The sequence below is a fragment of the Scophthalmus maximus genome, chromosome 3, assembly GCF_022379125.1.
Source record: "Scophthalmus maximus strain ysfricsl-2021 chromosome 3, ASM2237912v1, whole genome shotgun sequence".
Taxonomy (NCBI): domain Eukaryota; kingdom Metazoa; phylum Chordata; class Actinopteri; order Pleuronectiformes; family Scophthalmidae; genus Scophthalmus; species Scophthalmus maximus.
In genome coordinates, this window is record NC_061517.1 from 4,400,313 (window position 1) to 4,421,671 (window position 21,359).

General features: G+C 42.4%; 1 protein-coding gene across 2 annotated transcripts in view; it reads left to right on the plus strand.

Annotated features, from left to right (window-relative positions):
- The window catches only part of acap3a (ArfGAP with coiled-coil, ankyrin repeat and PH domains 3a), a 62,962-nt gene that overhangs the window by 32,777 nt on the left and 8,826 nt on the right, over positions 1 to 21,359 (plus strand). For both annotated transcript variants that reach the window (XM_035645548.2, XM_035645549.2), the window contains exons 5-17: positions 6,902 to 6,960; positions 7,261 to 7,444; positions 8,337 to 8,381; positions 8,488 to 8,583; positions 9,163 to 9,237; positions 11,965 to 11,976; positions 16,699 to 16,811; positions 17,911 to 17,962; positions 18,209 to 18,309; positions 18,442 to 18,553; positions 19,232 to 19,440; positions 20,951 to 21,020; positions 21,233 to 21,327. In XM_035645548.2, the coding sequence (XP_035501441.2) occupies positions 6,902 to 6,960; positions 7,261 to 7,444; positions 8,337 to 8,381; positions 8,488 to 8,583; positions 9,163 to 9,237; positions 11,965 to 11,976; positions 16,699 to 16,811; positions 17,911 to 17,962; positions 18,209 to 18,309; positions 18,442 to 18,553; positions 19,232 to 19,440; positions 20,951 to 21,020; positions 21,233 to 21,327 (1,223 nt within the window). The remainder of the gene's footprint in view (positions 1 to 6,901; positions 6,961 to 7,260; positions 7,445 to 8,336; positions 8,382 to 8,487; positions 8,584 to 9,162; positions 9,238 to 11,964; positions 11,977 to 16,698; positions 16,812 to 17,910; positions 17,963 to 18,208; positions 18,310 to 18,441; positions 18,554 to 19,231; positions 19,441 to 20,950; positions 21,021 to 21,232; positions 21,328 to 21,359) is intronic.

A 21,359-nucleotide genomic window follows, 5' to 3' on the forward strand; every position in this document is an offset into this window, starting at 1 on the left:
GTAGTCTGGACGGGCAAAAACGTAGTTGTTTTGAAACATTGATGCAGATTGCTGCGCGACTCGACTGCCAGCAGTGCAACGCAAAACGTGGTAAAAACTTAGTTTATGAAAGAAATTGGAAAATCAATATGTGGCGGCTTAGGGTTAACCAACGTCAATAGTGTGATGCAGCCATGTGTCCCAGACCAGCTCCGAATGTGATTCTGAGTGATCAGATCACCAATGTGTGCATCTTGGGTGTGTTCACACACCTACTTAGAGCTTTGCACTTGTGATAGAATCAATCGGGACTGATGTTAATACCAGGTTTGAACAGGGCCTTCTATGCCACTTTCATTTTCACTCTCTCCAATTCTTACTAGCATTAGTCATTAGCAGACTCCATCAGAGCTCAGTCTATCAGTGTCACTCTGACACACTCTGTTTGTGTGGTTCAGTGTGTCACAACACAGTGTGGTTTGGCCTGGGACCAGCTGGCCTCTGGAAGCTCAGCTGGGGTTTCGGCCTCCGGTTCCCCCTCCCTCCAGTCCAGTCCAGTAGAGTCGAGAGTCTGACTGGACATTAATATGATTGGCTCTCAAAGGCTTTCCTCCTTGCTTTGATGTAAACGCAGAGCAGAAGAGGGGAGGTGGGTGTGAGGGTTGGGTGCGTAGTGCGAGACTGAAGCCATTAGAGGGAGATGAAAGTTTTTTTACGGAAATGATAATATTTGCAACGATGTGACCTTCACGCGGCGAGGAGAGCGTCCTGAGCGGCTGATGTTAAAGAATTTTTGTTTTGCTGAAGCCGTGCAATTTACTGATGACGTCTTCTACTCGTTCATCTTTTAATAAGGAAGGACATGGTGTGCATTTAGCTGTGTGGCCCCTACCCTGTAGCCGAGGGACTCATGCAGCGCTCCAATGAATAAGAAATGATGATGGTTATATCTGCTACTAGTGACGGATGTCCCCCTGTGTGCATGCTTTGCTGTGCATCTGCCACATGTGCTTACTCTATGCGGCAGCCATACACACAAGAATATTAAATAGCACTGTACAAACAAGACCTCGGAGCACCAACTGCCCATGTCGAAACGCATGTTCAGATACCGGCAAAACCCAGGAAATAAACACCAAACAGCGCACGTGCTTCGAACATTTACACGACAGGGACGTGAGCGGAGACGAGCAAACGCACAGAGCCAAGAAAAGCATAAAGGTCTGGGCCTTTGCCTCCCTCGGTTTCCCGATAGCTCGGCTCTCTCGACAGTCTATTACCACACAACAGAGCGAAAACACCGTCTGTTTGCACGAATTTCAAACACGAGGCCAATGTAGCGTTTTTCTTTCTTGAGCTCAGAGACCGTGCGTCTTACTTTTCACTTGCGAAAAGATTTCACAAGTCAAGAGTTTCTTTTTTATTAAATATACTTTCGAAGCTGCAGAATCAGCAGAATCAGGCCAACATGTTAACAGTCTCTGTTTAATTCAAGCATGAAACTCCATATGAATACTGGATAAATTATTGACGCGTGTTCGACTCTCGGAACATCCATTAGAAATGAGGTGGAGACTGACACACAGAGATGCAAAGAGAGACTTACATCTGAGCTGCCAAGTCTTAATGCACCGAAAAACAGTAAAGGATTATACAGAGGCCGGAGGGATTTCACAGTAGGAGAAAACATGTGATGAGTGGAAGAATTTAGGTTGTCGTTACATACGATTTTCTGGATTTTGATGCCTTTGAATAGAGTTAGTGCAGTATAGGCTGTGCATACTGAATGAGCGCGTGAATTCCCATGTGAGATGCCAGCGACAGTGTGTCTTAGTTATATTTAGAAACCAAACTGAAAAAACAAAGGAAGACACAATAGGAGGACACTGCAGTCCTTATTGTTCCTCATAGATTGCACCAGCAGTTTTAGTTTAGCGATTGTTTTAAAAATAAGAAAAAACGTGTCTTCAATGAGGCACAGTGGCCTGAAACTGGTACGTAACTAAACTCTCCTATATGTGACTCAACACTGTTGTTGTTATTGTGTTGCTTAATATACTCTATATTGACATATTGTCATTGATTGGTTGCAGCATCAGTGTTTATGATGGATTAGCCTTGAAGCCCTTTAACGATATGAATATAAATAGCGATTTTAATCTCAATTGCTTGGACACATTCATCATTTCACAAAAAGATGAATAAATAATAAGGCATTATACTGTATCTGATATATACCAAGTTATCTTAGTACAACATGGACTTCGGCCCTCACATATACTGCAGCTGAGTCTATGTTTAGATACGAAATAAGCAGAATAGTAAATCATGCAGCAGAGGTCAGCAACCATCGACTGTGTCGTTTGTGTTTCTTCGTTTGTCTATTTCTCTTTAATTCTTTACAAGTAACATTGATTATTAAACAGTTTTGTATCCTAGTGGGCAGGTCTGTAGTGTTTCACTGTAATTGATTGGTCGACATCCAGATAGTGACCCGCCTACAGGCCAAAATCGTATTATTGCCTCGGCCAAGGACATTATGTTTTCACCCGTGTCTGTTTGTTGGTTTATTCGGTAGCAGGATTACGCAAAAACACACTAAACCAATTTCCACCAAATTTGGTTAAGGCATGGAGCTTTGGCCTGGAAAGAACCCGTTTGGTGTGGGTGCGGATGAATGGGCGAATCCAGGATTTAAAAAAAAATGTTGTTTGTCTTTTTAAACTTTCTTTAACTATGTGTTATGACAAATAAATAATGTAGGTTATCACTTCCTTTTTTTGTCTAGGATTTTTTTGGCCTTGGCCGAGCTATGCTCTCTTTTATTCATCTCATAGGTTTGTTGGACATGAACATGTTGGGGCATGTTATATCGTCACCTACTGAAGATTTAGAACGAATTTTGGGATGCTTGGGTTGTATTCGGCCACGATACTGGAGGATGGCAAATATTGAAATCTGTGATGCAACAACCAGCAAGACTCTGTAACCAAAGCTCCGAGCAGGAAACGGGCTGTGCAGACCACCTGTGAAGTTATTATTTTAGGAGCTGTGGACATGATCAGGGTTTGAAGGGTCCAACTTGTCTTTATCTTGTCACTCACATTTTCCCAGTCATTTCACAGAGATGCTTATCGCAAATTTTGTGTTTACTCTTGTGCACTGACTGGGCTAAAGATAATTGCTCACTTGATGTCATTAAATCAGTCTGTGTCCCAACATGCCAGCGAAATGAGAGGGAAACAAGCAAAGCGGCAGCGAGGACAGTCGACCATTGTCATGATGTGTTTGTAGCCGTCTAATTCTTGAGCTCTGACGTCAGGTCGGCGAAGATGTGCCAGACTTTCCTTTCTCTCTCGCAACACAGTGATTTCTTTGTGTAACCACATTCCCAATCCATTGTTGAATGTTGACCTGTCTGTCGAGTAAATGTTTTGATAGTCAGTATGATGTGTGATTTCATTCAGAGTCATAATACAACTCAATGTCTGCAGCCACAATACGAGTGCAGCTTCGAGCTCGCTGATAACATTACCATGACAACATGTTGATTCACCTCCTTCTCTACCTTCTCTTTCCCAAGAACACGTGAATCAGGGACTTTGTCATATAGATATTCATATGTAGTGTAATGATTGTATTTAGTGCTTTGAAACTGTATTATATAGTATTTTTATATAGTGTTTTGTATAATGTATTTTTTTTTGCACCTTGGTCCTTGAAAACATCTCATTCTTAACTATAATTGACTTAAATAACTTTAAATAAACAGATTGGTTGGAGTTATAGCGTATTAGCATGCTAATGTGTAGCATAGCAGCATTTGAAAGCAAATATTCTTAGCATCTAGCATGCCAACGTTGCGTGTCAAAGTATGCTGAAATTAAGTCATTCACCTTTTAAATTGGTTTTATGCAATTGATTACATTTAGCATATCAACATGCCAATGTGTTGTCGAAGAGCATTTGAAAGCCGACACGCGTCTAGCATTGCTAATGTTGAGTGCCAAAGTACTTCACTTTTAAACTAATTTCAGTTAGCATGTCAATATGCTTATGTATAGCATAGCCGAATTGGATAGCCAATACGCATCTAGCATGCTGATGTTCACAGTCCTTCGCTTTTATACTGGATTTGATTCAATTGATAACAGTTAGCATATCAACATGCTAATGTGTTGCATAGCAGTACTTGAAAGCAAATATTCTAAGCATCTAGCATGCTAGCATACTCTGAGCATCAATGTATTGCAACATTTAGTCCTCCTCTTTTCTCTTCCTGTGAAATATAGCTTTACTTCTTGTTACATTTTTTAAGGGAAGTGTAATTCAGGGCGACTAGCGAACCCTGTCCATCCTATACAACTACGCTTGACAGTTAGCGGGGGGTTCGTAGCTGTCTGAAACAGGAGGGGTGTGTTTGGATGCATCTTTTTACATTTCCAAAAGAGCACGCTTGAGGTCTCACTTCCGTCTGACTGTTTTTGTTTTTCATGCTAGCATGCTGTTCTGTGGTATACTAAAGGCCATCTGAGTTTTCTAGCGAAAAAAGTTTTATTTCCAAAAACACTGTGTGTCACTGCGGCCTATTAAAATGTGTCGAATGCTTAGACTTTCTCATAAAATGGTGGGTCATATATTTAGAAACCCACAAGATATACCTCATTTTTTCAGTCCTTTTTTTTTGCATTTGCTGGTGCATTGCTACGTTCAATAGTTCACGCTTGAGTTTAGTCTGTGCATTGTGTTGTGGGATTGTGAGTTCGACATTGTGGCTCATTTTCATGCCAGTGGGCGCAGTATATCCATGCATATTTATTGTCTATCATCCGAAATGGCCTTTTTTTTTTTACAAGCTTCTGGAGAGGTTGACTGTGGTAGGCAGTCAGACGAGGTCGTGCGGTTGACGGTATTCCACGAGTCTGTTTCTGGTGCCTCTGCTGCCATTTGTGTTACAGCATTTGTTGTCGTTGTAGAGTAAGGCAGCAGCTTTGACAATCTTTGATGAAACTTTGCCTTCTACATAGGTAAACCTACAAATAGTTTTTCGAAAACACTGCTTCTCAGATGTTTCAAAGTCTCGACTATCCACCAACAAGCCAAACCAAAAAAGCTACGACACCAACCATCCACGCAACACTGCATTGCATAGAGTAGCTTATTAAAGTACAATACCCTTTCAGGCGTATTCAGGTATGTCTTTGGGCAGTGCATTGTTAATCTCGCCTTCCTGTCTTTGAGTCGGGTTGGTTCACATCACACAGGGACAACTTGTGAAACCTTGGTCCAATGAAAGTAGGGTGTCAGCTTGCCACAAAGCAGCTCAGGAATGCTACAGGCTGCACTAAGCCCACAGTCAGGAAGTCTCATTGCAGCTTTCCTGCCACCGCTCACTCACAAACATCATGCACTTGTTTACTTGACAACATTTGGTTTGCATTGAGCCACCACGGCCATCCAGCTCAGTGCTTTCTGTACAACGCCCAACCTTATCTTACACGTTGGTGTTTTTTGGCCACTGCACACCGCCGCCCTGCCGCCCGTGGTCGATGGCACAATCTTCCAGTTCTCACTTGCACTTTTCTGAGAGCTTGTTAAATGAAGTCCAGGGAGACGGGTTGACCGCACACATGCACGATTAGACTCTGGTGATCTGTGGTCAAACAGGTCCTTTGAACACGACACTTTGCATGAAGTATAGGTATCAGTATTTGAGGAATTCCTTTGTTCCGTAATTACAAACAGTCAAGTGGATGGTTCCCGATGAGCTTCTTTGTTGTTCCACTTTCACACATTTTTAGACCCAGTGAGTTTATAGAGGAGTCAAAATAAAGCCTTAACCCACGATCAAAACAAACGCTTCTCTCTCAGAGGGGGTTGCCGGAATACAGTTAAACTGACCACTTCCATCTGAGCCACATTCTTAATCTCATGTCTGGTCAAATTTAAGTCATATAAATTTATTTTTGCTGCTGGCTAGTGTTTGCCTCCGTACACCGCCTGTGCCTACTGTTGCAACAATAAGTGTTTTATTCATCACCAGGCTCCTGTAATCCCTGAGTTAAAGCACCTATAAGCCTAGTTTGATAGGGCCCTGTTAACTGAACTCTTCTAATCCACGCACACAGTTCTATATCCAATTATTCAGGCAGGATGAGGACGCAAAAACCTTTCAACCTATCTAGCTGCTCAGTTGTTGTGAGAGGACATGGGCTACTGTACGACAATTTGTCGGAGAGGGTTTGCACCCTGCATTGGATGCAGATTCTGGCAGTGTCACATTGAACCAAAATCCCTCCCTCTCTCACTCACGTTCTCTCTGCTTCTCTGTCTGAGTGACCTATTTAGCGGCAGCAGCAGCAGGGGCGGCGGCAGAAGCAGCGGGATGGCAGGAGCAATCACAGACAATGTGCTCAGAGGGTGAAAGAGACAAGGGAGGGATCTTGAATGTAAAACACTAACTGAAGGCAGTGTGTTGTTGCGTTCGAGCGGGTGTGTTCGAGTCTGAGAGGTATTCCTCTTCCATTCATTCCAAAAGGCGTTAGGGGCTGATTCGCATCATTTGAATGCATCAGAAAGTTGTGTTGTGTCTCCCTCTGTTGGTTATAAAAACACATGAAGTTGGTTTGACAGAAGCGCACTATTGTCTTCCCTCGTCAAGCAACAATTGAGGAACAGAATTATTTTTTTTTCCACACTAAAAATCAAAAAAAAGAAAATCTGTCAACCGATTAATTGTTTCTGTGCTCAATGATTAATTCATGATATATTGATCTATATCCTTCAGAGACTAACGTATCAATTGCAATTCTGCAGTAGCAACATATAAAAGCTTTGCCCAAGGCTTTCACCTCCTGGTGTACAAAGTCCTAATGTGTTTCAGAATCAATAGCTGCTCATTTCTTCTTTCCGTCTGTTTCAGATTCTGTTCGATCAAGCTCAGAGGTCTGTTAAGCAGCAGTTGCACAACTTCGTGAAAGAGTGAGTAAAGCTGTCAAGTCTCAATTCTTCAGTTATGTAACCCTGTAGAAATGAATTTGTATGAAAAACCCAACACAGGTAGATATAGTCCACAACCTTTAAAGAGCAGATGTACCCTTGTTATCCCCGGAAACCTTTTTGTTGTTTTTAAATATTAAACACTGTGCAGCCTAGATATTTTGTCAGACGTATCATGAACAATCTTGCTAAAGTAGGTTGCGTCTAACCTCACGCTGACTTTGTTGGGAGCTTTTGATTTCGCCGGCGGTACTTTAATGTTGCATCTCTGTGTCTTGTCAGGGATGTTCGCAAGTTCAAGGAGACCAAGAAGCACTTCGACAGGGTGCGAGAGGATATGGAAATAGCGCAGGTGAAGAACGCTCAGGCGCCGAGGAACAAGCCTCACGAGGTGGAGGAAGCCACCGGCACGCTCAGCATCACCCGCAAGTGCTTCCGACACCTCGCTCTGGACTACGTGCTACAGGTCAGAGACACGACTCCTATCCATGAATCCCTTTTTCCTTTGGTTATTTATAGTTTGAAGTAAACTTTTATTTTGCTTTGTGCTTTTAGCAGTACATGTACAGGGTTAGCTACATGTTTTATCCATGTGCTTAATTCAGTTTTAATGTTCCTTTGTGTTCATTAACATTTCTACTAGACCGACTAATCTGACCTGTACAATCGAGTAGTGATCATGACGTAGCCCTTTAGTCTGCAGCGACGTCTCTGTCCGTCCTCGTGCTTCGTGCCTGTATGACACAAGCTCTGTTCATATGCCGCATGCCGTTTATTTTGCCCACAAGTTGTATCCTCCGACCCAAGAGTGCCCGCGGGAGACTGATTCAGGGCGATCGCTGTGACGGCCGTGCCCTCTTTCCATTCTTGACTTTGTCTGCTGGCAGCCGTCCCTCACTGCACTCAGACAACTGACCCTCTTTGAGTCTTAACTGAAAGCATCTCAAGGCGGAAAAGGTCAAAGCTGCGGGGAGATGCGCTATATGTACAAGTGACCTCTTAAATGTGGCACAAAATGTCATTTAGGTTTGCATCGGTTACGATACACAAAGCAGATGAGGCAAATTCAGGAAACGCCTGAGCAGCGATCATGAATTCTTGCACGACGTATAAAGGAAATGTGAACTATAAAGGAAACAGCTTAAAGAAAGGTCACCTGTCGGATAGTGTGTCCCATTCCTTTTCTTCCCCGCACAGTCAAATCATGGTTGATGGTGTCACAAATGAGGATCTTGTCAACTAGAGGGAATTATGGTGGTAACCAGCAGAAGTCAAATATAGTGTATTTTGTTGAGGATGTTGCCGACAATGTTATCATTACTCCAGACTGTCACATTTTGCAAATTTTTCCTTTGTAGATCAATGTCCTTCAGGCGAAGAAGAAATTTGAGATCCTTGATGCAGTAAGTTAACGCACAAACACATGCACTGCCTGCATCTTATATAATATATTCCACACAAATATTGTCGAGAGTCATAAACTTCACTGCCTCTCTCTGTCCCACCCAGATGTTGTCGTTCATGCAGGCCCAGTACTCGCTGTTCCATCAGGGCTACAACCTGCTCGATGAGATCGACCCGCACATGAAGAAACTGGCTGCTGAGGTGAGCGGAGGCTCTTTATCTCCACCGCTCAGCTGGTGCTCCACCACCAGCTGGGCTGCACCACCTCCCCGGGCACACTGTCTCAAATGGAATTAGTTTGACTCCCTGCTATCGAACTATCGACCAGGGCCAGTTGCATAATGTGTCCATTAAATTTCCACTTGACGATTGAAACATGGTGATGTATTAGATATTTGAATCAGATTTTGGATCTACTTTTTTTAACATATGATAAATCTTTCTATCAAAATGCACTTCACTTGTTACTGATTTAAAAAAAGCTCCAATGCAGCTGTTTGGTGCACATGTTATCTGCGGGCTGACGTGCAGGTTGACTGCTGCAGGAGAACTGAATCAATACTTCCATCCGTTCACAAACGCTGACCCAACGTGTCATTGGAGGCTCAGTCTGCGTTTACATTTGGAAAGTGTCAGCTGCTCTGAATCACAACAGTCACCGAACTGTCGCGCTCTGTGTGGTACAAATATTTCACTGCTCAAAGAAGAAGATTCACATTGTGACTGAATGTCTCTCTGTTTTTGATTTTTTTTTTTCTCTCTCTGTGAACTGACTCGCAGCTCGATCAGCTTGTGATTGATTCCGCCATGGAGAAGAGGGAGATGGAGCATAAACATGCCACCATTCAGCAGAGGGTGAGTCCCTATTTTATTTTATTCTATCTTTTATTAACCAAATAAAAATTGCACACAATTTGATTGTTAGTGCAAACATGTGCAGGGTACAGGTCATGGAAAGTCTTAAAACCTTTGATTCAGGTTCTCTAAAAACGCCCTAGAAAGTCTTATTTATGGAATTGATCATTTTCATTTGATGAAACAACGTATCCACTTTCTCATCCGGGTCCGAGTCAATTGTTTTTGGTGTTACTGTATAGTATGCTGGGAAGTACTGAAAAAAATTATATAAGGATTCTACTGGTTTTCCATCAGATTTTTATTCTTTGGCTTGGATGTTCCTGAAACGGATATAACATCACATTCTGTGAATTGTTTAAAAATTCTTCAATCGGACAGTTCTGCAGAAAATGTGGCTTCAATATTCTCATATGGGAAAAAATGGCAGCACAGCAAAGAGAAGTACAGAAGGATCCTGAGATGCCAAAACAATTCAGTACATGTGCATAAACATTACAACTTCAACACGTGAGGAGCGTCTTCTATGTTTAAGTCCGTGCAGGGTTTGTTTCCTGGGAGATGGGAGTGTTTATCTTGCTGAAACACACTTGACACAACTTGAAATACCTCGATTCAAGAACTAAACACTGTCCCGTTTGTTTGTCTTGGCTATATCCCCACAAGAAAGGATTCAGGCATTTTGGGATTGGCTGAAATGATTAAACACGTGTGTTTTCGAACCCCGAAGAATCTTCCTTTTGTGTCCGTAAGGTTGGCAGGCTGACAGCGAGCTGTGCTGAGAAGCCAACCGGGTGTGAATGTGCTCTCATCACACCTCTAGGATCCAGTCTGCCACTTGGCCCAGTGCGTCTGTTGTGACTGGGGAGGGATTAGACCTGGGCAGCTGGGAAGTGTTTGATTAATCTCCCTAACAAAGTCCAGGCACTGATTTAAGCATTAAATCAGGTTGAATTAAGTGTTTTAATCCCACTGTTGTCTGCCATACATGGCATTTGTCAGCACATGTGCATTAGCTGGTGCATAAGTAGACATTCACTGTGTTCTTAGTCCATTGAAGTGCTGATCTTATGGTTTTGTTGAGGAATTTCAACCATGCTGGTGTCATGGCTCCACCGCAGTGGTCCATATTGAAATATCTCTACAACGATCGGATGGTTTGTTAAAACATTCTGTACGGACATTCATGTTGCCTGTAGGAAAAGTCCTACCGACTGCGATGATTCCCTGCTTTTTCGTCCGGCGCGTTTTTATTTTTAGAGATAATCCTCAAATATAGTTTGGACTGCCTGACGATTGGTGAAAACCCTCAGGATGAATTGTAAGAACGTTGGTGATCCCATGACCTTTCAGCAGGTCCAATTTCTTTTTGTTCAACACTTTGTTTATGAGGTCGGAGACACCAGACACCAGGAACCTGAAGGCCTCAGTTGGCTAGTTTTTGCTAGCCTTCCTAGCTTGTCTATCTGTACTGAAGAAGAAGGGAAACAAAGAAAGCTGTGCTTTTTCCCCTTGACAATTTGACATTATATGTATTACAAATAAAACACTCAAAGATAATTTCTAGTTACGTTTTAGAAAAGATTTAAAAATTAGGACAGGAGCGCCGCCACACTGCAGTTAGCTTGCCAGTGCTAACATGTTGATTTTAAGCTAGCACAGCCATTGTGAGCATGTGAGCAAGCTGATAGCTTAGCTGTTAGCTGTTTTGCTCTAAGTAGTGTTAAGTAGCAATGAGTACGTGGTAGTCTCTTAATTGGCAATTTTCGACCTGACGTCGGCTGTATCCTCTTGTGATGTTGAATGTCTGAATATAAATTTTCGTGGAACTACAAAGAATGGTTATCAATATATCTACGTCAGAGTGCGGCCACACTGCAGTTAGCTTGCTAGCGTTTGTGCTAGCTTAAAAACAGCATGTTAGCGTTGTCGTGAATGTCGGCCGGCCCGATAGCTTAGCTGTTAGCTTTTGGCTCAAACCGTTGCATTGCCCAAATACAGTCCCACTATAACTTTGCTGTCGGCTCTTAATTTGATCTGCAAGAACAATGTCCTCACTACTTTGCCATCACCAAGACGTCGCTAAAATGTTTTATTTTTTCAAACAGGCTTTGCACAGATCCTACTTTGCGTCATCTCTTGATGTTCCAAATGATCAATTCTATAAACTGGAGGGTCCAGCATCTCCCGTCTTTAATAATTCACAAATTCCCCGTTATTTGCCGTGGGCCAGCGTCTGGCTCCTCTGTGACCCGGGGATCAGTGGCCATCTGTCAGGCTGCTCCCGTCGACGCTCTTCCTCCAGGCGCAGAGGTCTGTGCTGCGGACAGAGCCACGGGGAAGGGGCCAGGTCACATGTCGGGGGCCAGTTATTGATCTGTTATTTGCCAGAGCTGTTGTGCGTGTGGACACTAAGCTGCGTACACCACTTATCACAGGGGGATGAGGCGGTAGTAAATAAACAAGGTCACGAGTTGAAGAAGCCACGTTGAATATTGCATGAGAATATTGAGGTGTTGGGTGATGTTTTTTTGTTTGTTGCTGAGTTGCGATGGAAAGCTTTTCATTACTGGAGGACCCGTAAAGAGGATAATCAGAGGTGCATTCACCCTAAAAGATTATTGTATTATCCACATTTAAACCAGTCTGCGTTTTGGTGATTCTAATGCTCTATTCTCTTCTTTCCTTCTGTCTGCTTGTTCCCCCGGCGCCTCCATCTCCTCTCAGACCCTCATGCAGGTGAGTTCTCCTCCATTCGTTTTTACCATATGAATTTGCCTCTTTTTCACAGCTTTGGTTTAGTGCACTGCGACGGTGCGGCGTGGCCCGCGGCGTTAATGCAGAGCATTAGCAAACCCCTTTGAAGTTTTCCTCAGCTGTCGCGTCGTCCGACTCCGGCGAGCTGAAAGTGCATCGTGAATCATTTATATCGAACAATTAGAAAACGCTGAACTTAGTGAGAATGACCCGTATAGGAACCGTCTGTTGTCGCAAAGACATAATTGACGAAGTGTCCTAAAATGAGATAATGAAGATGCTGTTCCTGCATAAACAAATAGGTCAGAAAACTATTCCATGTTGTTTCACTCGACGTCCATCATACGTTATGTGTAAACTTAATGAATCTGAAAATGTAAAATAAGATATTAGATATTAAAAACTGTAGAATACCTGTGCTGCTTTCAGAACAGTAGCGTTCCCCTACATGTTGTTATTCTGTTCTCCCTCCTTCAAAGACATTTTTCTCCCCGTTCTTTTCTTCCTCATCACATTGAGCATGTTCAATAAGCCTTGTGTAAACTTACACAGGGACAAAGGGGCAGCCCATGCTCTGTACAAGCGAAAACCAGGGGAGCAGAACGGGAGTTAAAGTGCTCCACCTGTGGACCGGGCACACACAGAGCAGTGAAAAGCATCTAAATGCCAGCGCCATTCATTTTTAACCACAGATTTAATGGAGAAGTCCTGTCGAAGGCAGTCGGCTCTGCCTGCTGTTCTATATTTCTGCATTTACATCACGGCTGCGGTGCTGCATCGCTGCCCCCGTGTGTCTCCGGATCTATTTTTACTACCTAATACTGCAGATAGATGTAATAGAATAATGTTGGGTTTTTTTTTACACCAGGCAACAAAAAATGAAATCACCGACATAAAGGCACACACATTTAGAAATCTATGGCCTAAATAAACAAGGTAAAGGCTGCAACTTTTCCCAATCAGTTCTTATTTTCTCAATTGACCTAATAATCAAAACATTAGAAAGTTCAATAAAAACCAAAACCAACAGAAAGCCAGTGTTAAGATCTGAAACTGGACTAATGTGATCCACTTTCCGGGTTTAGTTAGAACTCAGCAGCAGCATTTTTCTCATGAAATCCTACTGTCGCAGTCCGAAAAAAATTACTCATCAAATTAATTCATACACATGGCTTGTTATCACAGCCTCTTTTTTTTGCAGCCAACGTTGTTCACAAATTCTAATTGTTTGAATGATTTGTTATAAGCAAAAGCTTCTCAATGAAGTCGTTTGTCCTCTCTGGTCAAATATTCTCATTCTTCGGGGGATGAGACAAGGTACGACACTTACAGACTAATACAGCTCTGTTCATTCACTAACACATTACAGTTCAGCCCAGGGGCCTTCGTTAGAGGAATTAATCAGAGGAAGGCCAAAGACTGAAAAGTCACCTCACGTGTAATTTCCTCGTCTCCAGTGCTGGGCTTTTTGAGTTTCCTCAACCTCAACATCCCTTTTGTGTTCAACGCTCATTAGAGGAGTCGGCGAAGTTCCTCAGGATTCAGAGAAAGCTTTTCTCACACAGCGCTGACAGTAACCTGATTAGCTACTGGTCTGTGTTAACGTTTGCTCCGGAGGAGGAAGCAAATTAAAGCTACAGTGTGTAATATGTTGAGGTACTTATTAACAGAAATTTGATATATTGTCCATAAATGTGTGTTCATGCAAGTATAATCACCTGCGACAAAGAACCAATTTTTTTCAAGCATTGACTTGAGTCTGATCAGCTCGGTGTTGGCTCTTTGTTGCCGCAATTATGGTTCACATTGGTAAAATAAATAAATTACAGGAGATGGTTGAGTATGTTTCATGGCTGGGGATGTTGTAGCCTTTCGGGTAACTTTGCCATGAAGTCGACCAGGTGTGTTGGGGACTACTGTAGTTGAAACAGATGTCGGGCAGGTACGTACAGTACAAAGCCAGACTGTAACAGAAGAAAGCTTTCAGACTGTGATAGTAATGAGACGCAGACGGACCTTAGAGACAATAAACAAACACAGACTGAGTAATCGGTGCGACCAACTGGGGCTCGCCACTTGGCGTTAGGGCTGTGCAGCCCGGCGTGCAGCAGCAGGTGGATGAAGCATCAGGACACGCTGTCGGCAGCATCCGTTGTGTCGCAGCCTGTTTTCTGTTTGTCCGCCGGCCGCTCCACCGCCGCAATCTACTCATCTGTAGCTTGTAACATTTGGAAGTCGCTGGTTCCCAGCTCGTTCAATAATTCACCGATGTTCGGTTTCCGTCCGTGTGACGTGGCGTCATTAAAAATGGATGACCCTTTGTTGTGAGCTCGAGAGATTGCAGAGGACCACACGGTGCGCGTCTCAGTTCACTGTTTGTCATGACTTGTGTTGGAAACAAACCGGCGGCTGGAGGTAAGAGGCATTCACTAGATTTCTTCTGGAAAGTTGCATCGCAGGGATTTATGGTTTTTGAGCTCAGCTGCAGTGAGTGTGGGGGTAGAGGGTCACTCTCAGTAGTGGTCTGTTTGTTTGGTGATCTTGGCTGCCTGCCACATCGACCCCCCCCCACAGGGTCAACGTGCGACTGAAACCTCCACCTTCCCCGGAAAGGGGAGGTGTGTTTTGAAGGGAGTTGTAACGCTCAGGCTAAACTGTCGAAAGCAAGTCGGCTTGTCTTTGGGTCGGGAGCAGCCACAGTTTCTGCGCAGCGCAGTCCACTGTTCTTCCTCGTGGCTCCCTGTTCTGCCCACGGGCAGATTGGCAGCTGTATGGTAATCGGTCCCAATCCTGAGGCCCGCAGGGCGGCAGGCGGGTGGCTGTAGTGGAGGGCAAACAAGTCAGCGCCTGGAATTACGCAGCGCGCCGCAGCGACACAATGTGCTGTGAGAGCTGCAGCCCACAGAGAGTGAAGAACGACATGTTTCTACTCTGAGAGATCCGGATTTATTTTTAGGAGCCTTTTTATTATTTTTTTTATTACTTTTTCCTTCCTTGTGCTTCTGGACCAATGTTGCTGAAACACACTAAACGTCTGAAAATGAAGATCTTTTGCCGGTGGGACCGGAGCTCGGTGGGTTTGATTTGCATTACATTGGCTGTTTGATGCTGCTCTTGCTGTACTTTTCATATAGTTAACTGAAATATGAAATCTCAAATTTTGTGATTATTCCTATTGTCTTGATTTTAGATTAGCAAAGACAGACTTCTTCTTTCACCTACTCTTTACGTATTTACTTATTTCTGACTTTATCCCTTTAATTACTTTCTCATTACATCTCATCACGTCTCATTAAAATCAGAATTAGTAAAGACATTTCCCAGGTATATGACAGGACATATTTACTGCATTGTATCATTAAGAAATAAAAAATAAAATGAAGGAAGAAATAACTGTTACCTAATACAGACTGGTGCCTTGGAAAATGCAATCATGTGGAAAAGACAATGCAAATTTCCTGCACACCTATAAAAAATTTATTTCATATTTCCTTAATATTACTCAATCAAATTTTGCTTTTCTTCATTACCAGAAGGTTTGGAAGTTATTTCAAGTCAAGGTTTAAAATTTTAACTGTTGTTTTTTTCTGAAAATTATCTATTTTGCATGGACCATCTAAAGAACATAGATGATTTGATTTTCTTGTTTCCCTGCGTATTACAACCTGTGTCTTTTAAGGATAAAGATCTGACAAAGATCCACGACAGAAACATTACGTCTCTAATAAACTCGGTGCTGTCTCTGTGCGGGAAATCAACCTTCCATTTCATTTAAAGTCCCAACAATGATTTATGGAGTCAGTAGGTCGTGCTTTTATTCAGACATGGAGAGCTGCTGCGAGTTCACACACTCTCTCTTATGAAACAACAGCATCGGTGAAGGTTGCTTTTTTATTTATTATGGGTCGTGTGAGACACTTTCATATATGCTTTTTTTTATGACTTAAACATCTATTTGGTTAAAACGTGCAGCCTAAATTGACTTTGGTGTGGAGACTGGGGCCACATTGCATAAGTTAGTAGTCTGTCCCTAATTCTTTCTAAAACGTTGTGTTTCAATAGTTTGAGGTCATGCTGTTCCATTTACTCTTCTTCTTTTTACATGAAACAGCAAAACACTGATGTTTACATAGTGATGCTTGTGTTTCCTGTTCCCTTTAATTTAGGAACGACCCTTTCCCCCCCAGCCCTGACTACCTGTGTGATTCTGTCTGATGGTCAGCATCAAAGTGCATTAGGTGTCATAGGGAAGCTGTGAGTCATGAAAAGGTTAGAGGGTAATGTCCCGTGAATCACACTCTGTAGTTTATGTAATAATTTGCGTCATACTCACATCTGTTGAGTTATGAAATGCCGCCCCCCCCCCCCCACCTCTCTGTGTGCCACACAGGAAGATGGCATGCGATTCCATTTCGCTCGTACACGCACTCGCACGTGACCGTTTCCGCACGGTCACACGATTTCTGATGATTTGGTCGGTTCATGGACTGTATGTACAGTGCCATGCTACTCGTATTCCAGGAACAGCACACATGCAGCCTCTCCATCACGGAAAAGGTGTTTTGTTTCCTGTTTGATCATTTAAAGGTCAGAGCAGCATCCTGCCAACGAACAGCTGGTCAGGTGACCTTTGGTTTTTTTGTTATTTGACAGCGAGGGTTAATTTTCCGTGTCCTGCGTTTTTGTCTTCCTCCTGTTATTCAGGACTTCTCGTATGACGACTCTAAGGTGGAGTTCAACGTGGATGCCCCTAATGGTGTGGTGATGGAGGGGTACCTGTTCAAGAGGGCCAGCAATGCCTTCAAGACCTGGAACAGGTAATAACACAGAGATTTTCAAAAGAAAAGTAAGAAATAACATTAAAAAAAACTATATATATATTATATGCTTTACTATATCTAAGAGAATTATGAAAGTGTTAATGCAAAAGAAATCCAGCTATGATATGTGAACAATACTGCATATATGTAGGTACTAAGGTCTTTTAAAAAAAAAAAAAATTGTGTGTGTTTCTGCATGTCCATGTTTTATGACTGGATGAAAACAAACCAATATACATTATTTTTTAACACAGATTATGTGCATTTTATTTCATATTTAATAGATTTATAGATTATATTTATGCAGAATGAAATTAAAATGACGGTAAGTTTATTATTGTAGTTTGGCGAGCTGAGTTGTTTCACAATTTTGCATCATAAATGTCACGGTAACTCAGTCAAACATGGACACCTAGATATGATACACATATTTATACATTCAGGCTGACTTACAATTTCCAGAGATATAATTTTCTCTTATTTCAATAGTGATTAACGTCCATCAATCCACTTGGAAATAATAGACAAAAGTCTCTCCTTGTGAATCCAGAACTTGCTGCTTGAGAATCCTCACAATTTAAAGTTTTCCTCATTTATTAGTTGTCCGGTGATATTAGTGCAAACATCCATCCACGGGTGAACTACAAACAGGAAGTGCAAATAGCTAATTCGTCAAAACCTTCAATGGAGCCAAAATGAAAACAAATGAAACTTAAAAGAAAATGGGGCTCAAATTGCAGCTGATTTTGTCTGAGGGGCAATTCAGAAAACATGAATCTTTAAAATTTTGTGTCCTTAAGAAAATACAATAACTTAGAATATAATTGTTTAAAAATATTGCACTATTACATTATAGTGGTAAAATGTATAGTACACTGTTACTAGCTAATTACTGTCAGTGCTACTTCCTCGTTCGGTGGCAGCTCTGTCAGCTTGTTCCTCTCACATGCTGCCAGGAACAAAACCCATTTCACTCAGCGATGCTTTCACATGTGGTCCACAGTGGTTCAGCCTTTTGCACGCTGACCCTCAAGCATTGAAAGGATTATCCATGTAAAATATGTTTTATTTATCTCCTCCCCTTCCCTCTCTCCAGACGGTGGTTCTCCATACAGAACAGTCAGCTGGTCTACCAGAAGAAGCTCAAGGCAAGTCCATTTATCTTCCAACCTATCAGTTTCCCCCTGGAGTGCAGGAGGCTCTCAGAGGTTAAGTGCAACGATAACAGGTGGTGAAGGTTTTTTAACGTGACGGTCCTCTTCACTGAAATACGGAGAGCACAGAGGCCCGTGTGTGGTTTCCAGGTCCTCTGCAGTTGTTTGCCAGGTTCTGCAGTTTGGGCCGTTGATAAGCGTAGAAATTATAATTATAATTTTCTGATTTTGTGTTTGCAGGACTCTCTGACTGTGGTGGTGGAAGACCTCCGACTGTGCTCCGTCAAACCGTGCGAGGACATTGAGAGGAGGTTCTGCTTTGAGGTCGTATCGCCCACCAAGTAAGACACACTCCCACTGCCATCTCTACCATTGAACGGATTCAAGTGGTGCAGACATATATATATTTAAATATGTTGCTCTGTCAGGCGGTGCATTATGATTTGGTCACACTGTGATTGTTTGTTCTACAGGAGCTGTATGCTTCAGGCTGAATCTGAGAAGCTCAGACTATCGTGGATTCAGGCAGTTCAGGCGAGCATCGCTTCAGCCTATAGGGAGAGTCCAGACACCTACTACATAGAGGTACGTCCGGTTCTTAGCCATAATTAACCTAGAAATTATATTTTTTTGCTTGTTTATGATATTTTATTGAATTGTTACAGTGGTGGAAAGTAACTAAGTTCATATACTCAAGAACTATATTGGTATAAGGTTATTTATCTAGACATTTCTATTTTATTCTACTTTATGCTTCTACTTAAGTACATTTAAGAGGGAAATTTTGGTATGAGTCCAGTTTTGTATTTTTGTGGTTCATAATTTTTAATCAACTCGTTCTGTAGCATTATAATTTAATTTTGGCAGCAGCTAACAATTAATTTTATTATCAATTCATCTTTTTATTATTATCCTGATAAATTGATTTAAATATGTGGCCTAAAAATGGCATAAAATAGTGAAAAACACATTTTCTCACAAAGTAAAGTAGCAGATCCGCACATTTGAGAATCTGGAAATCTTAAATTTTAATTTTTTTTATCTAATAAATGACATACACACATTCATGATCACAACAGTTGAGTCATTTCTGTCAGTTGAATAATCGATCATTCGACTAATCAGTTAAATTTCACTTGAGCACTCACTGCTCACATCTGAAATCATAAACATCAACTACTGCAGAGAGAAATGGGGAGAACAGTTGCAAAACATATTGTATCGCGTGTGTGATTTTTTACTATCTAATCTGTTAATATCCAGCACCTGGACAGAACCGCCTCCCCGTCCACCAGCAGTATTGACTCAGCCAGCGAGCCACGGGACCGCAGCGCCCGGGGCGAGACCATCCTGCAGCGGATCCAGTGTCTGCCGGGGAACGAGCAGTGCTGCGACTGCGGCCAGGCCGACCCTCGCTGGGCCTCCATCAACCTTGGCATCCTGCTGTGCATCGAGTGCTCCGGCATCCACAGGTAGAGTCCAGGGAAAAAAGTATAATCATACTTACTTAGATATTTAACGTATAGTTTGAGTTACTTTGTAGATTTTGTGGCTTTTTGAGAGGGAGAAACTTTCTTTAATTATTATCAATTGATTTGAGATGTTTGATGGTTTTCTCAGTGAAGGTCAAACACCCAACTAAGTCCTTGATACTTCCTCCCCCACGGCCATGTGCTGTGTGGTTACAGGCCCTTTAGAGAGGAAGTGGTGCCGGCTGCCTGCGCCTTTACTTTGCGCTGCTGAAGGTGTCGAGCACACGCTCACTGCAGGGATTAAAGTTTGTCTATTGGATCAGTCTGGCTTTGAGTTAGAGTTTTCATTGAGGATGGGGGAAGTGAGACGATGGAGACGGCTGCAGAGCTGGAAAACGTCCGTTCGTGATGTAATGGTGTTGAATGAAGGTTCCTGCTGCAGATACAAGCTCATGTGCGGTTACATCACTTCGTTGCATCACTGACTTTATTCTTCAAGCTCCCATCGGTTAAAAAAGAAAAATCCCCTTGTGTGTTGTTTGTGGGTTTGCCATTATCACTGCTTATGTAATCACAAATACCATTCCTGTGTGTGTGTGTGTGTGTGTGTGTGTGTGTGTGTGTGTGTGTGTGTGTGTGTGTGTGTGTGTGTGTGTGTGTGTGTGTGTGTGTGTGCGTGTGTGTGTGCGTGCGCGTGCGCGTGCTCTCCCAACTGTTTAATATTCATGTCCCCTGTTTGGCCTGAGAGTGGCAGGGCACAAGAAGGAGAGAAACACTATCAGTTTTTTTTGTTTTTCTCTACTTGTGCCACTGTTGCCAGGATACCAGACAGCGTCACCGGTGGAACTTTAGGGATTTGCATGACATTAGGAGCGGCTCTTGTGATTGTAGTTTCCTGCAGCTTTTCAAACCAGGTCCAACTCCACAGTCATGGACGGGCTGTGAGAAAATGGGCCCCTGGGCCGAGACAAGTAAAAAAAAGAAAAAGAAATACACCCTTCAAATACTGAAGCAAGACACTCAGACTCAAAGTATCAATAAACAATGTGTCATTTCTCTTTATAGGAATCGGCGTCTCATTTATGTCGTTGTGTGTTTCGCTCATACACTCATGTTGTGTCTCTTTGTAGTAATTTCCTCTCTCGTTGAGATAATTTTCAATCTCTGCTGTTGTTTTGTGTCTCTTTGTAGTTATTTTATTTTCTTTGTGATCATTTTGCATCACTTCGTGAGGCCCAGTCGTTTTATCTCTTTGTGGTTGTATTGTGTTTTTACTGAGCTCTGTTGCTGTCAAACAAGTAATATTAGTTACAGTCACTTCAGACTGAGAAGGCACAGGCCCAGGTTCCCCCCTGGCCATCGTCTATGATTCATTTGCATAATTTCCTCTTTTCCTCATTATAGAGAAATATGAACTACGTTTGTTTTCTTGTGCTGGCCTTCAAATTGAATGATCCCAGAATATAAATAGAATTAAATGTATTAAACATGAAATATATTTCTGTTGCAGGAGTCTTGGCGTTCACTGTTCGAAGGTTCGCTCGCTCACACTGGACTCGTGGGAGCCAGAACTATTAAAGGTAAAGTTTGCATAACAGTGAGGCTGTCTTTATGCTTAGCTAAATTCAGCGAACAGATATATGAGTGGTGTCGATCTTCTCACCTATCTCTCAGCAAGAAAGGAAATCAGTGTATTTCCCAAAAAACAATTCTAATGAGTTCCTTTCATGTAAAAGTCAGTGCGTCTTAGTTTGGACATCGTTAAAGTCGCGTCTCTCGTCTTTCCTTGTAGTTGATGTGTGAGCTTGGAAACAGTGTCATCAACCACATCTATGAAGGTTCATACCAAGAACAAGGTCTGAAGAAACCGTTGCCCTCCAGTTCGAGGTAGGATTTAATAAAGTACAGCAAAACTCCAT